This window comes from Pongo pygmaeus, chromosome 16 (genome assembly GCF_028885625.2).
Source record: "Pongo pygmaeus isolate AG05252 chromosome 16, NHGRI_mPonPyg2-v2.0_pri, whole genome shotgun sequence".
Taxonomy (NCBI): domain Eukaryota; kingdom Metazoa; phylum Chordata; class Mammalia; order Primates; family Hominidae; genus Pongo; species Pongo pygmaeus.
In genome coordinates, this window is record NC_072389.2 from 104399649 (window position 1) to 104424485 (window position 24837).

Consider the following 24837-nt stretch of genomic DNA (forward strand, 5'->3'; position numbering starts at 1 on the left):
AAACTCCTCTCTCCTGCCAATGCTGGGCTGTTTCCCTCTTTGAGGACCTGGTCTCCGCAGCATTTATTCATTAGATGGCAGTCCTAGGGAAGTCTCGCTTTGGGGAAACCTCTCCTCCTGCACATTCAAGAAAACCACCGGGGAGACTTAGGGTCGGTACTGGTTTCCAGTCACTTACGTAGCAAACGAAGCAAGAGGAACGTGCCTGGGAGGACCCAAGACAGGTGCGGGTGGGTTTCCGCAGTAGCCGCTGATCCCGAGTGCATGCGGCGTGTTCCCGGGTCACGACCGCAGCCAAGTGAGGCTTCCCGGCCCCAGCCTCCACCCCCTCCTCGGGGCCCCGGGACCCGGACACGCCCCCCCAGCTTCGGAGCCCCGCAGCGTGCACGCGCCCCGGCCGCTCCCCGCAGCCGCCCACGTGGTGGAGCCCTGAGCCGCGCGAGGCAGCGGAGAGCGCTCAGGGCGGGCCGCGGGTCCGGGAGGCCACGCCAGCGCGACCCAGCCGAGTCGGCCCCCAGCCCGGGCCCCCACATTTCCTCCCCCGGAGGGAGGGAGGTGACTCTCCGCGGGCTGCCCTCCCCGGCGCCCGCCGCGCCCCCTGGCGGCCGCCGCGGGGACGCGCCCGGGGCACGCGGGGCTGCTTGTCTGGGCCCCCCTACCGGGGCGCGGGGCGCGGGGCCCGCGAGGGGCGGCGGGGTCCTGTCCCCTCGCGCCACTCCGGGCCGAGCCACACGGGCCGCGCCCTTCCCCCTCCGCTCCCCCCGAGCCCCCAAACTCCGGGCTCCACGGTCGCAACGCCGCGGGCACCCCAGCCTGGCGTGAAAGTGCCCGGCGTAGTAGCCTGGGGGGGGGTCCCCTTTCTCCCAGGTGCGCCCCGTCCGCCACGTTCGGGCTTTCCAGTACGCAACGAAAAAAATGCCGCATGCACGCACTTATTTATTTTGCAACAGCTGCAAGAAACAATGAAGCTTTTCAAGAACCAGGGAAACGCGCTTTCCAGCCGCGCTGTTGTTGTTTTCAATGAACCTCTCCCAGCCCCGCACTCCCCGCCCACCCCTCCCCTGCCCAGCCTTTCCCTGCCTACCCACCCCTGCCCCGCCGAGACCCGGCCGGCGGCGGGGGCATTGTTTTTGGAGTCGGGCGGGAGGGGAAGGCGCGTGCGGGGTGGCCGGCGCAGTGCGGTGGGGGCGGGAGCGGGTGGGCACGCGCGCGTGTCTCTGTGTGCGCGCGGGAGGCGGCGGGGCGGGAGATGGGGGCGGTGCCTCGCAGTCTCGCGCCCCACGCCCGGGCTCCGCTCCGGACGTCTTGGGGATCCCGGGCTCCGGTTTTTGGCGCGCGCCGGCCTGGGCCGGGCCCTCGGCGCGCCGCTGCTGCGGCGGTGGCCGCTCGAGTGTGCGAGCGGGCGCGTGTGCGCGGTCCCGGGCGCGCGCGCGCGCGCGCGAGCCCCCAGTGTGTGGCAGCAGCGGCGGCGGCGCGGCGAGGCTGGGGCTCTTGTTTACCAGCATTAACTCCGCTGAGCGGAAAAAAAAAGGGAAAAAACCCGAGGAGGAGCGAGCGCACCAGGCGAACTCGAGAGAGGCGGGAGAGCGAGAGGGACGCCGCCAGCGAGCCTGCCCGCGGCCGGCGCTCGCAGACCCTCGGCCCCGCTCCCCGGACCCCCCCCCCGCGCCCTCCACGCCCCTCCCGCGCGGGGGCAGCTCCACGGCGCGCCTCGCCTCAGCTGTGACCTTCAGCGAGCCGGAGCCCCCGCGCAGAGCCGGCGGCGGCGGGCGGGGGCCGGGCGGGGGCCGGCGCGGGGCGGGCGGCGGCGCAGAGCCGGGCGGCGCGGCGGGAGTGCTGAGCGCGGCGCGGCCGGCCCGCCGCTTTGTGTGTGTCCTGGATTTGGGAAGGAGCTCGCCGCGGCGGCGGCGGCGGCGGCGGCGGCGCTGAGGGAGGAGGCGGCGGCGAGCGGAGCCAGGAGGAGGAGGAGGAGGAGGGGGAGCCGCTCATTCATTTTGACTCCGCGTTTCTGCCCCTCGCCGGCCTCGCCTGCGACCCGGACTTCGGGGCGATCTTGCGAACTGCGTCGCGCCCTCCCGCGGCGGAGGCTCGGGCGTCCGGCCGCCTCCCGCGCGGCCAGGGCCGGGCTTGTTTTTCCTCGCCGAGGCAGATTTGGGCTTTGCCCCCTTTCTTTGCAGTTTTCCCCCCCTTCCTGCCTCTCCGGGTTTGAAAATGGAGGCCGACGACGCCGACAGCCCGCCCCGGCGCGCCTCGGGTTCCCGACTCCGCCGAGCCCTGGGCCGCTGCTGCCGGCGCTGAGGGGCCGCCCCGCGCCGCCCGCCCCGTCCGCGCACCCGGAGGGCCCCGGCGGCGCCGCCTTCGGAGTATTGTTTCCTTCGCCCTTGTTTTTGGAGGGGGAGCGAAGACTGAGTTTGAGACTTGTTTCCTTTCATTTCCTTTTTTTCTTTTCTTTTTCTTTTTTTTTTTTTGAGAAAGGGGAATTTCGTCCCAAATAAAAGGAATGAAGTCTGGCTCCGGAGGAGGGTCCCCGACCTCGCTGTGGGGGCTCCTGTTTCTCTCCGCGGCGCTCTCGCTCTGGCCGACGAGTGGAGAAAGTGAGTATGTGCCCGCCGCCCGCGGCCACTGCGGGAACTTTTCCTCCGAGGGGCTGCGCCCTGTTTGCGAAACCCGAGTTGCCACCGTCGCAGCTGTCGGGCCCCCGGGCTCGGGAGCGGCGGGGCGGGGCGCGGGGCGGCTCTGCCGGGAGGGAGGCTGCAGCGGACCCGGGACCCGGGCTCGTTCGTCTGGAGCCCCGCGGGCCCTGGCTCCGCGCATCCCCGCGCGGGAAGGGCCTGAGGGGCTTTCTCTCTCTCCCTCCTGACAGCCGTGTCCCCCGGCTAGGCTCGAGAACTCGGTAGGGAAGTTGGTGCCGGGGCGGGCTCCGCGGTTCCCGGGCCCCACGACCCGCACCTCGCCCCTTCCGGGCGCACGAGCCTCTCCACACACAGCGCTGATCCCCTGCGGTGCGCAGGCAGCAGCGACAGCACCCTGGGCCGCACCGCGTCTCCGCTGCTGGGGCTGACCCGGCAGTGGGGAGCGGGCAGCCGCCCGGCCCGCGGGGTGCGAGTTGCCCTCGAGGGGGGAGGTGCCCTGCGGAGAGGCCCCGAAGCCCCAGGACACGTCTCCAAGCGCTCGGCGCTGCCTCCCGTCGCCCAACGTGCTTTTGCCCCTCGGGCTCCTCGGGTTTCTGGCCTTGCCCGTCACTTTGGCCCGCTCCTCGTTGGGTTATCTGCCCCCGGCGTCCCGGGGCTGGGCGGTGGGGTGAGGGGAAGCGCTCTCTGGGCAGCGCCCCGGGAAGTGCGAGGCCAGGAGTCTTCCTCAGCTTGTCTCTTCCGGGGAGCGCCAGTGGGTCCCCAGTTCAGAGGGCTCTGGGATGGTCTCCCAGTTTTTCCCGGGCCGGGGGGTGGAGGGGTACTAGGGCCGCATCCGAGTGTGCGTTGGTGGGTGTGTGGTCGGAGCCGACGTGCATTCCGACACACGTGCTCGCAGCGCGGGGTGTAGTCGCCGCCTCGCGGGGACACCTAGACGCCCGTCCGTGGCGAGAGGTGTCGTATGCTGTGGTTTCAGCGCCAGGGTCTGCGGCGGCGGGGGGAGGGTGTTGTGTTTTGCGAGCGCGGAGCCCTGGCCTTGGTTTTGTTGTGGTCGGCGTCGTGTCGCCCTCTCTTCTGCCGCCCCGCACTTCCTTTGTACGTAGTTAATAAGCAGTATCGCTCCACATTCGCTATCTTTTGCAATCTGATGGCTTTTGTTTTGGTGGTGTCGGGTGGGGGGACGTAGGGAAGCGCGGGGATGCAGGGAGTGAGAACTCCCCCCGGTGTCTACGGTCGGAGGAGGTGGGGGTTTTATTCTTCTCAAAAAATTGGAAGTGTGGCTTACTGGTACATTCAAGATGGTAGAGTAATTTAAACACGATTAAAAGTTTAAATGTCGCAGAACTGGGACTGGGAACGGTGAGGGCGTGTTGGTGAGTAATGGTTGCCGAGGGTATGCAGGTGGTGCCGATTAACTTTGAAAAAATCACGACTGAGCCTTCAAGAGTGAGGGGGAGAAGTAGGAGGCAGCGGAGGTTGTCTGGCCCCATCACTGGGGCAATTCAGAAAGGCTGTTTCTATAAACAAGTCCTTAAACGTCTCGTAAGAAATGAGTCCGCGACGGAACGAGAGCAGATCGTGGTTCGCGTGTTTACTGCCTAGTGGGACGCGGACTGGGGCCGGACCTTCCACAGATCTGGGCTCTCCTGCTCTTTGTTTTCTAAACTTTCAGCGGACTCGATTGGGCGAAAGCCTTCCGGCTCCTTTTACTAAGTCGTTTAGGTGGTGTTTGGGGGGACAAAGGAGGGTTTTTATCTTTAAAAGATAAGTACGGTTTAGAAGACACGGGAGAAATAATCCATTTTATTATGATATGCAGTTGAACTGTATAGCTTCTCTAGTTTTGTGTTTTTAATGTCTGAAATTCAAAATAGCAGGGATGGCCTTCTCCGACGCAGGAGTCGGGCATTTTAAAATAGATTGTTTTTCTGGAGCGTTCTTCTTGAAGGATATTCTTTGTGCAAGACGGCGATTTTTGAGAACACAGGCAGGAGGGGAGGGGGTGTTTTGATGTATGTTTTTACTCCATGATACCAAAGCTTCCCCCAAGGATGCCTTTACAGTGGTTAGTTCCTTGAAACCTGATGGGTGGTCAGAAGGCACCCCAAATCTCGATTATGGTTTGCTGAAGTCTTGACTGACTCAGTACCTGCCCCTCCCTCCATCTCTGAAATGTGGAGGATTAAAAGCTATGCCTGTGAACGGGCGTTCAGTTTTTAGCCAGGAAGGTGCTAGACCACTTAACTCTGATAGAAATAAGCTGCTGAGCCCTATCAGGGAGGGCATTCTTTCAGCTGTTGTCTGGTATAGAAATAAAGACAGGGTGTTGGTTCAGTTGCAGGTATTTTGCTGGCGTATTGAGAGATTAGTTTCCTCTTTGAGTGTGATGGCAGTAGAAAGAGTGTTGTTTATCTTAGAAAACTTAGTTTCTGAAGCAGAGGCAGTCATATGGATGTGTTTGTTTTGTATCATCATAATGTGAACAGAGCATCTGAATGAAGGAGGTTCAGAGGTTCTGAGTGATAGCCAGATAATCTGATGGCTATGTTGTTTTTAAAAAGTCAGCATGCACTTTAAATTTATTGTACCCATCTCCTTAAAAGGATTCAGTCATCTTTCTACCCCAGGCATCCTGTTGTCAGAGAAAGGTAGGTATGTGAAATGTTGGTGTTTAAAGAAGTTAGTGTTTTATTATCAGAAGGAGAACCCAGAAAAAGAACTTTTGAAAGAACCTAAACAGCAAATTATAGTTTACATCCTCTAGAGAGACATAGCAAGCAAATGGTGTTTTGTGGAAGGGTGGGGTTTGTGTCAGGATTTGAAACGTAAAAGGTCATAATGTTTGATGTGTCGAAAAGATTAGAAAAGTTCAACTCTAAGAAATATGCTAAGGTTGAATAGATGAAGCTTAAAAATATCACAAAAAGTGAAAGAAGTCAGTCACAAAAGACCATATATCGTATGATCGGGTTTATGTGAAATGTCTAGAATAAGCAAATCCATAGAGGCAGAAAGTAGATGAGTGGTTGCCAGGGGCTGGGGGTCGATGGAATGGGGAGTGACTGCTAGTGGGCACAGGGTTTCTTTTTGGGGTGATGAAAATTGTTCTAAAATTAGTTTGTGGCGATGGCTGCATAGCTTTGAATATACTTAAAACCATGGGATTATATACTTTAAATCGGGGACTTCAGTGGTATGTGAATTATATCTCAATAAACCCGTTTTTTTTTTTTTAAAGAAATGTGCTCAGTTTGAAAATAACTTGTTATGCTACCTTAAATTACATTAAAATTATTACATATATTTGACAGGCTGATGTCTCTCTCTCATTTATGAGTTTTTCAGATCCGTGAGTTGCAGCAATACAACAAACTGATAATTGAAGCTTAGCAGCAGGGATTCAATCCTGTAGTAGAAATGGGCAAGCAGGAAAAAAAAAAAATCTTGGTTCTATGTAGCTTCAGTTAGGGATTGAGGAGCTGGATTTAAAAAACACAAATGCTGGTGGAAGGCAGATTTTTGACAATAGAAACCTCAGCTGAATCTGAAATGATGGTTTTTTTTTCAAGATAGAGTTTAGGAGCTGAGTCTGAAGGGCTGTTTGTATTTCCAGTTTTATTATATTTTCCAACAAAGAAAGAAATTGCTGTTTTTAGATGTTTTAAACACTCATTTTTTGATATGCCATATTGACCACAAGTGGTAGTGAGGACTGAGGATGAACAGAACAGTTCATTTTAATGCAGTATTGTTTCTTTTCTTTGCAGTTTTATTTTATTTCTTACATAGTTCCAGGGTCTGAGCAGGAGAAAGAATCTTTAGGATGCAGTAGTTTTAGGATACACTGTTTCAAGTATACAGTGATTTTTATAAAATTAAAATTCCTTACAGAACAAAGGATTTTAAAATGTGGCAAAGGCATTTTTGTTTTGAAACTGTGTGCATTTATCCAGATTTACCTTGGCCTTTCAATAGGAAAAGACCTAGAGAATAATTGTTGTTTACATTTGCTCTTGGTCTTTGTCTAAGGCTTAGTTTACTAATAAAAATGTTTCATGCTCTTCCTGTTGTTGCAAGATCAGGGCAGTAATGAAAATCAACTGTATCGTTTTCACTTGTTGCCTTAGAGTTTTTGCCAAGAGGAACCCTCAAGGGACGGTGGTTTCCTTTTGAATCTGGTTTCATTTGTTTTGTGAGAATGTGCTGTAAGAAGCAACTGAATCCAGCCAGCACTTATTGTGCACCTACTGTATGAAAGCTGACCTTGTGCTACTCAGTGCATGAACCTGCAAAGTCTTGCATGAAACCAACTTTCTTGAAATTCAGTTTTTTTTTTCAGACTCAGTATAGGATGCAGTTTTCAAGTAGACAGTAGGCAGCATTTTAAAGGTTCTTTTAAAAATATTTCTGTAGACTTAAGACTCTAGTGTTGTTCATCAGAAGCCTTTACCATATACCGTTTTTGCCTCATTGGTGCTTTCCGTTACATTGGGATGTCACTGTAGACCGTGACATATAGGCGATGTTAACCTATCTTGACTGGTGGCACTGCCTTCTTTATAACATTGGATATGGCAATTGTGATTTAAAAACTGCAGTGTTGTAGTTGCCTTTTTCCAAAAATTAGGAGTCACAGGTGTGTACATGAACGTTGCATGGCATGTTTTGAGTTGTAAGAAAGATGGAACTTATTTCAGAAGTTTTCTGGATTACGTATTGCTTAGTTAGCTTTCTAGAAATCAGGAAGCATTCATAATTTCAGGGCATTTTATAATTTATAAATAACTTGGTGTTTTTAAAAGCGTGAGGGAGTAAGAGTGAGGAGACAAATCCTGAAAGTTTTTGTTTTTTAATTGTAAAGCATACAAGATATATTTCTTTCTAGGTTGTGATTTTCTCCAATTTGTTTTCAAAACTCATTTAAAAATCAGACCTAGTTCATGGAAGAGGTATTTGCGCCTGTGGGCGAACTTGCTTTGAACTGCTTTTCTTAGCCAACTTATGACAGGTGCTGAGTCCAGGAGATGAGCTCTTCTCAATTGTACTAAATATATAATAGTTGCACACATGCTAGGGATATGGTTTCTTGATTTCCAGTCTGAGATGTTCTGAAGGAAAATTCTGAACACTTTAGAGACAACAAAGTGCCTAATGAGTGATGCACTCTGATCCCTCCTGGAAAATGGTATTTGGCATCAGCTTAGCAAAAATAAGTTTTCCAGTTACTTGTAAAGATGTGATGTGGCTTTAAGTGGGGACGGGGGAGGGCAGCAGTCCCAGTGTTTGTGGACATTGAGACCTGTTGACATTTGGGAAGCATAACTGACTTCCACTATTTGAAAAGATTAAAACTTTGATATATGTACACATGCCCTCATGCCTGCACCCCCATCCCCGAGGGTCTGGAAAAGAGTTGATTTGTTCTGAGGAAGGAACATACATTTGGTATATAAAATGGTTAGTAAACAAAGGATCTTTAAAACAAGTTAGATTGTTATCTCAAGAGAAGCATACTTCCTCAGCATGATGTTTTCTTTTGTTAAATTGCTTTGGTTTTATTTGACTCAAAGTATTAACAATACCTTTGATTTTGAGACTTTTGGGCTTTTGAAGACTAAGTTTTTAAATGGTCAGTTTTACTTGTTTGAAAGTCCTAGATACCATTTTTGAAGATTTCTCTCCCTTTTTTTCCACCGATGCCGGCTTTACTTATGTTTTATTAATTTTCAAATCTTAAGGAAAAATTGATATTTCCTTACTTGAACTGAGAAATAGTCGTTTTCCCTCCATCTTTTCTTCCGCAGTAAATACATGTTGAGTACTTACTGGATGCAGTTCTTTAGGTTTAGAAATTATTTGATGCTGTAAAATGTCTTATCATAAGTTTTTAAAGATACCAGTCAAACTATAGATGTTACTGCCATGTTTATTTAAAAAAAAATAAAACGAAACAAACTAGTAAGCAAGCTTAAAATTTTTCTTTTTCCTGCCCTGGACTACAGATTTTTTTCTTTTTTTTTTTGAGACAGGGTCTCTGGTCACCTGGACTGGAATGCAGTGGTGTGATCACGGCTTGATTCTGCCTTGACCTCCCAGGGTCTAGTGATTCTCCCAAGTAGCTGGGACTACAGGCACACACCACCATGCCTGGTTAATTTTTTGTATTTTTAGTACAGACGAGGTTTTGCTATGTTGCTCAGGTTGGACTCAAGCGACCCACTCACCTCGGCCTCCCGGAGGGCTGGGATCACAGGTGTGAGCCACCGCACCCAGCCTACAAGAATTTGTAAACTCATAGATTGCTCTTCTGTTTTCACTGGACCACAACAGAAAGTTTCTTTTATGGTGAGGAATGGACACCTATGATTGCAATATAAGTTTTTGGGCCTTGTGTCCGTGGAGCTCACTTGGTGGTTGGTGGTCTTGAAGCACTCACATTCTTTGGAGTAGTGGGGCGGCTGGCTAGTCACATGGGGAAGATGTGCACACCTGTGGATGGGGCCATCATACACTGCAGCGATAGCTGGGCCTACCTTACTGCTCACCTGGCTGGGTGCAGCGGCTCACGCCTGTAACCCCAGCACTTTGGGAGGCCAAGGTGGGCAGATCACTTGAGGTCAGGAGTTCAAGACCAGCCTGGCCAACATGGTGAAAATACCAGAATTAACTGGGCGTGGTGGCCCGTGCCTATAATCCCAGCTATGTGGGAGGCTGAGGCAGGAGAATTGCTGAAACCCAGAAGGCAGAGGTTACAGTGAGCCAAGATGATGCCACTGCACTCCGGCCTGGGTGACAGAGCAAGACTCCATCACACACTAAAAGTAAATTGCTCACCTGGTAATAGTCTGGAAAACTTTTTTTTTTTTTTTTTTTTTTGCATATTTTAAAGACTTTAGAAAGTAGTCTTGCTAATCCAGAAAGTTCTTGCGGGGAGGAGTTTGAAACTTTTGAAACTTTGTTTTATCTCACTCCTCAGTCTTAGCCCACTTAATACCACAGGTCTCTACTTCAGTAAGAGTTACATAATACGAATGCCATTTGTTCAGAATTGTGTATCTCCATCCATCCATCCATCATCCAAATTCTGCGAGTTTGAAATACATTGTTGTTGCTGTTTTGTATACTTTTGTTCAGCCATTTTCTTTTTAAGATGGCGCTAGCTTTCTCAAACTGGCTTTGGAATTATTTGTCAGTTTAAAAATCAATACCACTTTAAAAATTACTCTTGACATGGGAGACCAAATATATTTTGATAGTTGTTAGAGCATAAATATTTTATAGAGCATAACTTGAAATTTTTTCTGATACATTTTGAATGCTCTCAGCTTGTCCTCTGCTGTAAAAAATATAGTCATGGTTAGTCTCTATAAAGTTGGTTATTGGGAATATATGCTTGATTATGTAAATGAGACATCACCAATTTAAGTCAGCCAAAGTTTAGTCAATAGAACTTTAAAGAACAGAAGTCTAATGGTAATTAGGGAGAGATGAATTTATTTATAGGAGTTTCCCCCAAATTCAAAGTGTCTTAGTGACCTTTGATAACTTCCTGGAAAAAGTAGGAAGCATGGAGAGAAATTCCAGGTAGGAGCCCATGATCCAATTGACTGCATCAGCTTACAAAGTGTTTTCTAAGTCATTGGCTATTAATTCTGTCTAGATTGTAAAATCCCTCTCAGTTGTGTCCACATTTATCTGTGTTGTCCTGTATTTATTCTCTTTACCTAATTTCCCTGAGTGTCATTGTAGTGGGATAATACACAAGCTTACAGACTCAGGACTTTAAAGAGAAGCACAGATTGCCACGAAAACAAATGAACACAGAGACCAGTAGCAGCAGAGGGAGATCTGCTGTTAGGCTTCCCTTAGTTCTGTTGTCTGATTTCTGTGAATAATAACTGCATATGTTAGGTCACAACATGATATCGTGTAGTCATAGGAACTTTTGTTACGGTAGCCTTTCTTGGTCAGGTGATACAATTGGGATTTTCTTTCTCACATGCACTTCAGTAAAATTTTCAGCAACAGAGATTGGCTCAGGATGGAATTTGTTCAATTTCAGTTCTGCAGCCTGTCCTTTTCTGGGGAGACTCGTTAATTGAATGTTTCCTTTCGATCTCACTGAGTCACTTGAAATCGCTCAGATTCACCCCTATTCCTGGCTCTAGCCTGGTCCAGTGCAGACCTGCATTGACTCTACCTGCATGCTGACTTGGCCTCTGAACCAGTTCCTGTACCGTTCCCTTAGTTTGATGGACTTGCCAGCTCCAAATACTCAGAATGTGCCTCTTGTGGTCCTAGAATCAAGTCCAAGGTCCTTAGAATCAAGTAATGAAACAGGTCCTTAGTAATCCTTTGCTGTAGGGATCCACTGTTAGTTCCTGGTACTCCCCAGCGTCTGTGCATTAGCTTGATGGAAAGGAAGCCGTGCTATGCCTGTCTCCAAGTTTTTGCTTCTGCTGTTTCCATAGCTGAGAATGTTTTTCCTCTTCACTATTCTGCTACTTCTCCTTCCATCCTCAATACTGAATAGCAGAAAGTGCCACTTAAGAGCACAGGAAGGTCACCATAGCTTTAGTTTCTCCTTAGCTGCCAATTAGTTCTTTGGTCCTAAAGTTATTAACTTTTCTGAGTCTCAATAGAAATGTGGAGACTTAAAAATATTTGGGGGAGACATTTCTCCTTTTCTCACTAAACAACAGAATGAAAACATTTTCTAACATGGTTAGAAAACCAAAGTCAGAAAAATTGTGAGGAAATAGAATAGGTTTTTTAAATTGAAATAATTTCCAAGTTTCAGGTGGATCTGTAAAACAAGGACAAGATCATAACTTTCAAAAGGCAGCACACTTAAGTCAGGTGATTCCTTTCTCCCATATACCTTTTCTGTGGTTTGAGTAGGTCAGAGATACCATCTTTACATTTCCAAGTCAAATTCCTCCTTCTTGAAGGTTTTTGGGATCCCTAACTTGTATAGATCTACTTCCCCATTACTCCTTTTGAGTTCGTAACCCACGGTTTTGCTGGTTGACAGTGATTTGTCTTGTTGGTTGCTTGTAATTTTATTAGGACCGTGGCGCCAAAGTGGCTGGTTTGAATCTCAGCTCTCCAGTAGCTAAGCTCTCAGGCAAATAATTTAATCTTCTTGTGCCTCAGTTTCCTCAGCTGTGAAATTATAATTTTAATAGAATCTACTTTAAACATTCATAAAAAACAAATTCGTACACATGTCAAGTGCCCAGAATAGAACCTGGCACCTGGTATTAAGCCCTCGGACTTCACCTGCTACTGTTCTTAGGGATGTGACATCCTTGAACAGGTTGTTCTTTGGATAGAAATATAAGGCTTACTTGATGTTTGATTGCCCTTGCCATTTAAATATGGTATAGAACCTGGCACATAGGTGCTCAATAAATGTATAATAAAACTTTATTTTGCTAAGGTGCTTATTAACAAGATGGCATGTTGCTTATTAAACAGTTGTGATTTTTTTTTTCAGTAAACGATGGTCATCCCCTGCAGTTTGCCTTCCATTTCAGAGATATGTTTATTACACTTTCTCCCTTAATATTGTCATTTGTCAATTTCCGCTCACACCTGAGAGGTGTTCAGTGTGCACTTTGCCCATCTCGCCAATGCATAGGCTCCATCTAGTGGCCAGAGGGGAAATTCAGCCTATTCGGTGACTGAATTAATAGTGCCCCAAGGAGGAAGATAGCGTTCCCAACCCACTCTCTGGCTTGCTTCCTGGGGACTGATTACAAGAAAATGTGGATACTACAGGCTTCTGTAGAAATCACTGGGCTACAGTTTTGGATTAAGGTTACTCTACTGTGTCACTGCGAGCTGTCCTGAGAGAATTAGGGTCTTCCTAAATGATGCAGACAAGCGTACTGCAACTCCATGGCAGAGCTGTTACACCTAGTGTGTCTTTTACAGTTAGAGTTTTAAGATAATTTTACAGGACTTTAATAAGTTTAAAGCTCCAAAATATTTATTTTGAGATTAGAGATTTAAAAAAACTACTGATTTCATTTGGAAAAATACAGCAAGATTTACCTTCCATCGCTCTATTTAAATAGGTAGTAACACTTTCATTATTCTCTTATCTCTCCCCTTTGGCTATTCTATGTGGTTAAGATGCTCGCCAGCCAGAAATACTCACAGGGAATAAGAATAAATACATCCAGGGTTGGTGTTAGGTCCCACACCATCTATTTCGTTAGCTAATTTTATGTATTTTGTTTCATGTTTTATTGACATGTCAAAAGCCTTAAACCTGTTTCCCCATGATTGCCTTTTATTATTTTTAATTCGGAAATCTTTGTTTGGCTATCTGAGAGAGAACTTCAGCCTCCCTTCCTCCCAGACATTTTGAACAACTCAGGCTATACTCATTCCTGTCTCTTTGTCTTGGCAGGTGGAAGCCCCTCTGCTTGGAATAGCAAACAATACTACCAGCTTGCCCTCTGGCAAGCTCCTTTAAGAGTTAGCTGTAATTTCATCCTCTCTCTGGCCTTGATTCTGCATGCAGAATGATTGCACTGACTTGAGCTCCTGTGGTCTCTTGCTATACCTCCTATTTGGGCATCTCCCCCATATTGCTTTCCCCCACTATTGGGGAGGGGAATGGTACCTTGGTTATCTTTGAATTCCCAGGAGGTGGCCCAGTGCCTGGTGCATAGGAGGAGCTGAAGAAACAGAAGACTTCTTAAAGGGATACTCCCCGTTCACTTTGAAGCACTTTTTTGTACAGCACATTTATTTTCATCTAATCATTGCACCTCTGCTAGCCAAAACATTTTATCACACCAGTTACTGCTGCATGGAACTTGAAAGTAATAAAATTATCTTTAAAATCATTGTTTCATTAGGCTTTTTTCACATTGAGGTGAATTAAAAAAATTAGAACTCCTGGAAGGGTAATTTGAGTCTGGCCTTGTGTCAAGATCACCTCATCCCTGTGGATGGAGACTTTGTTCCATAAGTTCCCTATAGATGTAATGAATAATTCGTTGGCACCGATTTATGTCTGTAGTGTGCTTTTAAACCCTTGTGGAGCTGGGCGCCTGAGGAGGAAGCATCTGCAGGCTGGACTCGGCTGCCCGGTGGTTTCTGGAGTGGCCTGGTGCAGAGGGCCAGGGTGGCATCTCAGAAAGTTGGGTGGGTACTTACACACCTGCTGACCTTGAGTGATAGGGTGGACCTAGGTCATTTCACAGGCCCTTCCAGCCTTCAGATCTCAAGATACTAGGCAGAGAGAGAGATGGAGATTTGAGGGAGATGTGGTTGGAACCAGCAGAATCCCCACGTATGGAAGTTGGCTTCTATTTTTTGCATTGTTTTCTTGGTGAGGCCAGTAAACTTTTGCCTCACTCCTGGGACAGTAGCAAGGTCTTAAAGGTCTCTCTATCATTTAAGCACCTTCCCCAACCCTGCCGGTTTTGGTTGCTGATGAAGGCCTTTGACAGTCTCCTGGTAGGGCGACGGTGAGGCCAGCTCCCTACCTCTGGACAGAAGAAAGTTTACTTGTCTAGGTTGGTGTAAAGGGGACTCCTGAACTTAATGAACACCTTAGAAATTATCCTTAAAGTCTCCTCTTCGAGGAGTGGGGTGGGATATTTCTTGCAGAAAATGTAAACATAATCATTTGAAGCTGGAATGTTAATTTTCAGGAGTAGCTTGTAAAAAAGCATCTTGTGAAATTGTCATGTGAATGCTGGACTGGGTGGATGTGAACTTACCTGGACAGCCTGGCCTGCCTTTGCTCTGCTCTTCTCCGTGGGGTTTGCATATGTGCAGAGCTTCCTTTGAAGCCTCGTCCCCTCAAACAATTCACTGTCTCCCTCTCTCCCACGCATGGAGGCATGTTGGAAAGGGAGCTCCAGGCCTCAGTGTCTCTGCCTGTGATTGGAATAACACTGCTCTAGCAGGGATGCCAGTGAGAATTAGCAATAGATAATGTATCCAAGCTGCCCAGCAAACCTGGCAAATAGAAAGCATCCAATAAATGGATGCTTTTCTCTTTTTTTCTCCTCCTCATGGTAGATGGCCCTGGTAGGCTCTCTCTGGGGCCTCCAGTCCTCCTTCCCCACAACAGCGGGGCTTTGCTGCCAGTTGAATAGGGCCTTTTTTTTTTTTTTTTTTTTTTTTTTTGAGACAGAGTCTTGCTCTGTTGCCCAGGCTGGAGTGCAGTGGTGCAATCTCCGCTCACTGCAACCTCTGCCTTACTACAACCTCTTCCTCCCAGGTTCAAACAATTCTTGTGGATCAGCTTCCCAAGAAGCTGGGATTACAGGTGTGTGCCACCACGCCTGGCTAATTTTTTTTTTTCTAGTAGAGACGGGGTTTAGGCATGTTGGTCAGGCTGGTCTCAAACTCCTGGCCTCAAGCAATCCAGCTACCTTGGCCTCCCATAGTGCTGGGATTACAGATGTGAGCCACTGTGTCGGGCCAAGGAGGGTCTTTTTTTGCACATCTACAGTGAAAGGTTTGAACCTGGAAGTCTGAGTCTCAGGTCAGTCGTTGAAACCACTAAGTAACCACCTTGCTTCTCTGTGCCTGAAGAGAATGGGTTTTTAGGTTAACCACGCCTACTGGTTCAAGGTCATGTCCCTATCTGTGGAGGGGGAGTGGGAGTGGAAGGTGACAGAGTATGGAACTCTGTTTCTGATAGCTAGATTATTTGAGGGCCTCCAGTGGTCTCTGCTCCATGGAAAGCATATGAAAGAATATGATTTTTTTTTTTTTCTCAAGGAGCTTGTTGTCTAGTTTGGAAAACTCAACTACTGGTGGAGAGTAACAGACGCTATGAGTTTAGTGCTAAGTTATGGGATGCTGACCGGAGAGAAGTGTGTGGGCTGAAGGCAGTGGGGTCACGGAACTGCAGAATGGCTTGAGAAGCTTTAAGGAGGATGTCTGACTTTAGTGTGCCCTAAATATTTGACTCTCAAGATCCAAGGAGGCAGCTCCCCAGGAGAGGAAGGGACCATGTGTGGTGTGGGTGGCAGTGTGCACTGATGGAGTGGAGAGGGTGTCAGAAATCCGGTGTTTGTGTAGTGGGAAGGAATTGACTGCTGGCTAGAGAATGAGGAGCGCTGAAACCTTTGCACCATTGCAATGGACCTGCTGAGAAGGGTGTTCTGGGGAGGCTGCTCTGGCCTCTTAATGGAGTCAGGATTAGGGGACAGATAGACACCCCGGTGTGAGCCAGTGATGGTATAGATGAGGGAGGCAGTGAGGACAGGCTCAGGGAGGGAAGTGTTGTCTCTAGACCTGAGACCAGGAAGCAGGAATGGACTGGACAGGTTGGCCCAGCTGAGGGAGGTGACTGGTGAGACGGGGTCCTCGGTGTGAGGGGCTGGGTTGCCAGAGGAGCTGTGGGCTGGGGTCGTTTGTTGAAAGAGCGGTCCCAGTTGATGGAGAGGCAGGACCCGCAAAACAGGTTGGCTGCAGGACTGGGGGCAGTAGCACAGAGCAGCTCCCGAGGAGACACCTGGCACTTTTAAGGCATGGAATGGAGAGAGCTAGGGGAGCACACCTGCAGTGAGGCAATTCACATAGCAGAGTTCTCCGGAAACTGCAGTGTTCAACTTTTTAAAAAAATAGCTGGATGTTAGAAAAGTGGAGGAACTCTCACCTTTATTAGGGTCATCATGGATACCTGGTAGCATCAAGGGCTAGAGTTAAAACCCATGGAGTAATACGCCCTCCTATTGTGTTCCTCTCCTCTAAAAATAAAGGTGAAACTGTTTCAGGTGAGCGTTCTTGTTGTTCATTTGCTGGGGCACTGCTTCCTGACTTTTAAAGGAGTCCAGGCTGGAGACTGACCCCTGCCTTTTTCTGAGTTGGGCCGGCTGGGCCCGAGGCTGGTTCTGGTCTGGGCCAGGCTGATGCAGTGGCCTTGGGCGTCCTGAGGCTGGGAGAGGGCGGTGGCCCCCGCTACCCTGAAGAGCTGGCCAACGTGGCAGGGCTCTTTCCAGTCCTTACCATGCAAGTGAAGAGGAACAGTTTGTTTAAAGAGGGGTGCCAGCTTCACATCCAGGCCTGGGTTTTGCTACTGGTGTTTCTGAACTTGTATTGATTTATGTTTGTAAATTGACTGGACACATTGTGGTTCTTGATGAAAAGCAATTCCCCATCTTTAGCCCACGATTAGTGCCACTCTCTGGGTGCTGCCTGTTCTGCCACTGTAACTGTTTGTTTTCGCTTGACAAATAACATTAAAAAACACAGTAATGCAAGAGACTTTCTGGGAGGGTGATATCATTTGGCCTGTGGGCTTTTGTAATACTTTCCTGCTATTAGGAGAGTGAATTCTGAATTTTCAATCATGTTCACCTGTTGGAACAAGTAGATTTTAAGACGGTCTCTGCTTTTCTCGACTAGAAAGCAGGCCTTCTCCCTTTTCCCCCAATCTTGTTGCATGACACCATTCCCTTCTGAGATGAAGGTTGGAGAATTAGAAGTCTACTGATGGGTTGTACTGGGGGCACGTTATTCACCCTCTCTGCTCTCCTTTCTTCATCTGTCAAATGGAAGATAATGCCACCCGTCAGGCCGAGTGTGGTGGCTCACGCCTGTAATCCCAGCACCTCGGGAGGCCGAGGCGAGCGGATCACCTGAACTCAGGAGTTTGAGACCAGCCTGGCTAACATGGTGAAACCCTGTCTCTACTAAAAATATAAAAATTAGCCAGGCATAGTGGCATGCACCTGTAATCCCAGCTACTCAGGAGGCTGAGGCAGGAGAATCGCTTGAACCTGGGAGGTGGAGGTTGGAGGTTGGAGGTTGCGGTGAGCCAAGATTGCGCCACTGCACTCCAGCCTGGGCGACAGTGAGACTCCATCTCAAAAAAAAAAAGTCACCCATCTTGGAGGATCGTTACCAATACTTCATGAGTGAATACATACACATTTCTTAGAACCTAGGGCTTATAAACACTAGGAGTTAGCTGATATTCTTGTTGCTAAGGATAGAGGAAATACACATTAGAAGTTATTTACTTTCTTTAAAAAAAAAAAAAGTACTCTTTGGGTGTGTATTGATTCTGATGTTTTGCTCCTAGCTACATTTGCCGTTTTTTTTTTTTATTGCAGAATTAGGAATCAGCTGCTTTTTTTTTTTTTTTTTTTGGATGGAGTCTCGCTCTGTCACCCAGGCTGGAGTGTGGTGGCACGATCTCGGCTCACTGCAAGCTCCGCCTCCTGGGTTCACGCCATTCTCCTGCCTCAGCCTCCCCAGCAGCTGAGACTACACGCGCCCGCTGCCACACTAATTTTTGTATTTTTAGTAGAGACGGGGTTTCACCGTGTTAGCCAGGATGGTCTTGATCTCCTGACTTTGTGATCTGCCCACCTCGGCCTCCCAGAATGCTGGGATTAAAGGCGTGAGCCACCGAACCCGGCAGGAACCCAGCTTCATTTTCTGTAAAGAGAGTTTGACAAGCGCTCTATTGGGGATAAGCAGCAGAGCTCCCTCCTTTTCTGTCCCTGTCTCCGTCCTGACTGCATCTGCCTCCGTTGGAAGCATCCTCCTCCAGTAAATGGGTCATTTGGGTTCCAAGGCCCTATTGAGAAGGCTATGGTCATGGATCATTCGCGTTATCAGTGTGAACTGTGGATGTCCCTTCGCCCTTCAGTCTCTTCCTTCTTCAAGGAGAGGGAGGTAATTGGGGGTCACGTGGCCTGGGGAAGAGCCTGGTCACGAGCATGAGGGATGTGAGTGGGACTATGTTTCCAGCCAAAATTTAGGGCACGGGATCTGAAAAACACTTAGATTAAGTATCTGCAACACAAATTACGGTATTTTAAATTGAATGTGGAGAACCCTGAGAACCTGTGCCGTTTGTGCGTGGATGGCTGCTTGCGAGGATGAGCATCCCCAGCTGGAGCGGCCCACAGCTGCCAGAGCAGGAGAAGGCTTCAGTCAGGTGGGAAGCCAGCTGCAGTATGTTGCCTGATGCAGGATGGTGTGAGAAGGAGCTGCTCTCTTGCTCTGCTCCCTGGATCGCACAAAGTCTTCCTAAGACCAGAATTCAAGGTTAGTCCTGTTTAGGCAATTTGGTAGATGGACTTGAATGGTCTTGCTAAGAGAATATTGCCTATGGTGGTATTTGCAAGGAAAACAAAAGTGTTTTGAGCCCAGACTAACCAATTTTAACAATGCCAGTAAGTAAGGATACTGTTTGCTTTTTGTGATGAGAGGTCTCTTAGGAGGAGGGGTTAATTCTTTTGATTGAAAACTTATTACTTGAGGCGAATAGGCACATGAAAAGATGCTGAAACTCACTAGCCATTGGTGAAATGTAAGTCAAACCCACAATTGGTACTTCATACACATTAGTGTGGCTATTACCAAAAACACCAGATGATAGCAAGCGTAGGCCGGGATATGGAGACGTTGGAACCTTTGTGCCTTACTGGTGAGACTGTAAAATGGCACAGCCGTTGTGGAAGATGATCTAGTACTTCCTCAATAAATTCATCATAGAATTGCCATATGATCCAGCAATTCCACTTTGGGGTATATGCCCAAAAGAAGTGAAAGCAGGGGCTCAAACAGATATTTGTGCACCCATGTTCATGGCAGCAAATAATTCAAAATAGCCAAAAAGTGAAAGCAACTCAAGGGTCCATCCATAGATGGGTAGATAAACAAACTGTGGTCTATCCATACAATGGAATATAATTCAGCCTTAAAAAGGAAGGAAATTCTATGACGTGCTACAGTGTCCGTGAACCTTGAAGACACTATGCGAAGTGAAAGAAGCCGGTCACAAAAGGACAAACGGTGCATGATTCTTACCCTTACATGAGATATGTAGAGTAGTCGCATTCATAGAGACAGAAAGTAGAATGGCGAGGGGTGGTGAATAGAGGCTGGGGGGAGGGAGCAATGAGGAATTGATGTTTAATGGGTACAGAGTTTCAGTTTGGGAACATGTAAAAGTTCTAGAGGTGGATGGTTAAGGTGGTTGAGCAACATTGTGAATCAGTGTCAGTGAACTGTACACTTAAGGGTTAAAATGTTAAATTCTTTGTTGTGTATATTTTACCACAATTTTAAAAAGCTTATTTCTCAATTGTTTATGCGAGTATATGTGTGGAATAGTTGGGGAGACAAATTCAAGGAGACCAGTCCTTGTCCACGGCGGTCCTAGGTACCACGGGATCACTGCGGGGGAACTGTGAGGTCAGGAGAGGCCTTGAAAAAAAACGCAGGATTGAGCTGAGTCAGATGGAATGGGTCTGTTTTCTATATCGAGAGACAGTATTGCAGATAATTTTTTTCTTTCAAGGAAAGCAAGTCAGGAGTCAAACTCTCATGCCACTGTAGTCAGAAATGAAATTTATTGCTAATCAGCCGTGTGACGTGTAATTGCTTTTTCATTTTCTTATTTTTCCAGAAGAGAGATTTGTTTAGATGTTTGATTCCCTCACTGATTATGATTATACTGGAAGTTTTTCATTTGTTTTCACAGCTCATTTTTTTTTTTTAATTGTAAATGGACTCCCTCATTACGGGGGGGGGGGGAGCCCTTGAAAGAAAGGGATTGACCTCTGCAGGCAAGAATCTGAGCGTCCTAAAAGTAGAAAAGGGCTAGAGGCTTCGCCTTACAGGTGAGGAACCTTGGAGGGACGCGCTACTTTGAGACCATGGCACGCATGCTGCATGTCGAAGGCCAGGTCCTCCTGTCCGCCTCTCCAGCAGATACTCTCTGGGGCTGTTTTTTTCTGCTTGGTTGTCATCCTTTGGTTTAACCAGGCGCCAGGGCTCAGGCCTGGACCTGCTGGATTCCAAACAAGACTTCGAGGTGGCCGAGCTTGTCTGGCTTCCAGAGGAGCTTTCTCTGTCCCGCCCAGAGGAGTGGCTCCCCTTGGTCTGGGACCAATGGGAGGAAGCCTGCTGCGGGCAGCTGGTCTGTGCCTGGAAGTTGGACTTGCGTTTTCTCTGGACCTCCAAAGCAAACCCGAATGACCACTCTCATCCTCCCCTTTTGCTTCTTTGTGTATGTGCTTGTTTTGCCTGGTCGTCAGGCAGGAGGTGGTGTCAGATGATGAGAGGTGTTGGTCTTCCCTGCGTTGGTTCTCTTACGGGGCTGTATGGATGTCTTAGCTCAGACTGCTGTGACAAGTTACTATAGACTGAGGGCTAAAACCACAGACTTATGTTTCTCACAGTTCTGGAGGCTGGAAGTCTGAGATCAAGATGCCGACCAAATTTGGTTTCTGTTGAGGGTCCGTTTCTTGGCTTACAGATGACAAATATCTTGTCATGTGACAAATATCTTGTCATGTGTCCTCACAGGATGGAGAGGGCAAGGGGCTCTGGTCTCTTCCTCTTTATGTAAGGGCATTGTTGCCATTATGGGGGCTCTACCCTCAGGACCTCATCTAAACCTGATTACCTCCCTAAGGCCCCACCTTCAGATACCACTGAAGGTATTTGGGGGTTGAGGCTTGAGTATATGAATTTGAGGGGACACAGTCATGCACTTCATAACAGTGGAGCAGTGTGCCATAGTGAAGGGATCTCAAGACCAGGACTCTCTATGGAAGTTCTTGGCCAGGTCCGAGAGTTGGTTACAGATCATTAAAATGTACATGGAATCCAGTACTTGAAAGTACATGTCTTCAGGATGGCACTGAGCACATTCGCCTCCTTAACCAAATGCCTGAAATGTTTAGTGCACCTTCTGAGCACCCCATTGCTTTCCTTGAAGTGAATGCAGTTTGAGAGGAACTCAATTATTGAGAAATTTTATATGACACCATTTCTCTCATTTTAGGACAAATAAGTTGCTTATTTTAAACTCTGCAGGAGCTACATAGAGGAAGTTGTACTCCAGGAGAGCTTAAATTTCACTCTTGGAAAACTCTGTTCCATGTAAGTACATTCCTCCTCTCTCCCCTCCTCAGTGAGCACGCACCCATCAGATGTGTGGAATTCAATTAAAAGCAGCTCCTCTTGACCCTCCCCAGGGTCTGTTTTGTAAAGCTGACACCAGCATCAGTGAGTTGGAAGGGGCTGCCACAGAAGACAGACTTACTGCTGCAGCCCACTTCAGAGCCCTCAGTAGTACTTTTTCCTCTTCCAGCAAATCCAGGAGGCTGGGAAGGTGATTGTTAATTGTTTATAAGCATTAACTGTTTACCAGTCATACTTACTATTTTAAATCTGACCCTGCTATTATGTTGTTTTGTTTCTGTTCACAGCTGAGCTTTAAGCTGGGTAGAATTTCGTGATGAGTCACTCCCATGACTGTAAAATCAGTATCGATCAAGCCTTCCTGTTAATCCTGTGAGCAGTTTAGAGACAGATGAGACAGGCTTATGGTTTCCACCGGCTTGGCTCCCTGTGTGTGCGGGTTGGGCTTCCTGAGAGCCTGGTTAGCCCCTTTTATCTGCTGCTCTGAAACCTGCACAGGGGTATTTAGCATGTACCTTGAAACCTCTGCTGCCTAAAGACAGTGTGCTTAAATGAAGGGTGTATAAACCCATATGAGGTTTTCTCTTCCCTTTTGTTCCGTGAACTCCACCCCAATTACCTGTTTGAATTTTGCATGCCTGTTATTTTCAGGGAACTAGTGACCCTTTTCTTGCCACCCTGGGCTTTGAATTTAAGGCCAGTGTGCCACCTTTTCTTTGGCTTTGTTAGAACGTTGCCCTCAGGGTCATATGTGCTGGCTGCTATGAATTCTTACTGCTTGATGGACAGAGAAAGGTGAGGGTTAGATATCTGGACAGAGCATGACAGGGCGGGACATTGAGTAGGAACATTGGGACCTTTTGCTTCCAGGCTTGGGCAGTGGGTGAGAAACACTGTCTTCCCATTAGGGCAATGGGTGAAACACTGACTTCCCTCAGTCCTGTGGGCAGCCTTGTCAGGTGGGTGTGGAAGCTGAGGTGTGTCTGCCCCAGGCTGTGCAGTCAGTCCCATGTTCTAGCTTCCTGTGCTGAACCTGGCCCCAGAGGCCGTCTGCCTGGCAAGGGGGCTGCACAAAGCTCGGAGGGGCATTTCTGGAGCTTGGTAGATGCCAGGCCTGCCCCCAGTGCATAAGAGCATGGGCTGAGAGTGCCGCTTGGATTCGGCTACAGTGGGCAGCAGAGTAGGGGTGACTGGTGTTGCTTTTACTCTAGAGCAGAGGAGGCAGATGAGGTAGATCGGGGCCCCAGGGATGCTGAGCTGAGCTGGGTAGAGAGAATTTTGTTTTGTAGGATTTGGAGACAGAGACAAATTTGGAGTGTTTGGATGTTCGGGGACATGCAGGAGGTATGTGAGGTGTGTAAAATGCAGCCCTTGTTTTAAAAAGAGCTTACGTTGTCTCTTGAGAAGATAAGGTGTGCACAGCTGTGGAATGGAACCAGATGCTTTTATGAGTGAGGATAGAGAGAGCACACAGGGAAAGAGCCCTGGAATTGGAGGAAGAGATCATTTTGCCCAGAGGGATCTTGGAGGTCTCCTGGAGGAGGGTGCTTAGATGATCAGAAGGATTATACTAGACTTGATGGGGTGGTCTGGGGATCAGAACTTTAAAAATGTATTTTGGGGCTGGAAGCAAGGCTGGAGAGGAAGGTTTGTTTAAGTTGTAGTGGGGGATGAGGCTGGGGGCAAATCGGGGATGGTTTTCCAGGTCTGTAAAGGCCGGGGTAAGAGGAATGGTTGGTTCTTAAGAGCAAAAAAAATCCCTTACATATTGGTTCTCTTATTTGTGCTAAGTTAAATACATGGGAGGCTACTGGTGTTTATGAAATAACCCTGAGCCTTTTTGGGGAGGTAGTAGTGGATGTCTGTTGGAAGAGATAGAAGACTGGTCCCAGGGGTTCCGGGTGGCACCTTCCTCTCAGGTCATCACTGTGCTTTTGCACATTGCAGTTATATTTGACTACATTTGATTATGGCAGATTCACTTAGAAGGACACTGGAAAAAAGCCTCCCAAATTACAACTGACACAGGAAATGACTTTATTTTCTTCTATTTTTTTCTTTTCTTTTCTCCCCCAATCAACATACATTTTTAAACCTGTCATCTCACATGACCTGCCAATAGAATTGATATGTTTAATTTCTGTAGAAAATAACTGGAAATATTTCACAAGCTCCAGTAGCTTCCTGTTGTAGGGACCCTTAGGACTTTGGAATGAGAAGTTTTCTATTGAGTTGTCATATTTGGAAGGATAAAGGTGCCCTCTTTTCCCTCGATCCACATAGTAGACTCCTGTGTGCGGGCATTTGTTTGGTGTCTCACGTTGATGCAAATGCAGCCATTGCAGAGTGAGCCCTGCTCTGTTACTGGATCTCCATTTGCTCAAAAGAGAGTAGTGTCCTCCTCCAGATCTGCATGTCTGAAAGCATTCATGCAGGTTCATTGCATGGGTCTTTGCATTTTACTTAGACTTAGGAAAAATCAGGTATAGTCTTTCCTGAAAACAAAAGTGACCATTGTTTTTAATCAACTGTAGGGTGTTTGGAGTTGTGAAATATTTAGGGTCCCGAGTCCATTCCAGATTCAACATTGGGAAAGAATGAGAACGCTGAAGCCTGGGGCAGGCTCTGTCTGCAGAAACCATGGGCTGTCACCCCCCTCTCCTTAGCAGCATTGTAAACAAAACCCCATTTGTAAGGAGCGTGTCCCAACTGAGCTTGTAATTATAGGGGCAAGATTTGTGTGGTGGTGGGGGCATGGAGCTGGAGACTGGGGGCTTCCTTATTGGTTCATTTATCCTGGCCCTTCTCTTTTCTCTCAAGTCTCAGCTCTTTTAAGATTCAGAAAATAATGCAAAATGCCTAAGATTTCTGAAATTCCTGGCTTCAGAGACTTGACTACATAAAAGAGCCAGGATTTTCAGGCTGGCCATTTCAGGATCAGCCATTTCCCACTTCCTGATTCATAGCTTCCAGGATTTGTAATGCCTGTAGACTTTTTTCTCTCTTGCTTAAAAGCGGCCATTGAAAGAAAAAATAAATAGCAAAATCCCCATCCCAGAAGTTCTACTTCCTGTTGTTGTACTATCGAGCTCTGAAAAACAGCTTTGTAAGTTTAGGCTCTTGTTTGGGCTGTTTCAATGGAATTCTTGAGATCTTTTTGTTTGGACAGGCAAGTATGAAGGCGATAAGTTGAAAGAACTGCAGCTTAATCAGCACAGAAATGCAGAGGCTAAAATTTAAGTTCTTCCTTAGCTTTATGGTGTGTATATTAATATAA

At 47.8% G+C, this 24837-nt stretch overlaps 1 protein-coding gene across 2 annotated transcripts in view; it reads left to right on the forward strand.

Annotated features, from left to right (window-relative positions):
- Positions 1–1947: 1947 nt before the first annotated feature.
- Positions 1948–24837, forward strand: part of IGF1R (insulin like growth factor 1 receptor) — a 314484-nt gene continuing 291594 nt past the window's right edge. For both annotated transcript variants that reach the window (XM_054450719.2, XM_054450720.2), the window contains exon 1: positions 1948–2594. In XM_054450719.2, coding sequence (XP_054306694.1) covers positions 2501–2594 — 94 coding nt within the window. In that variant the 5' untranslated portion in view covers positions 1948–2500. The remainder of the gene's footprint in view (positions 2595–24837) is intronic.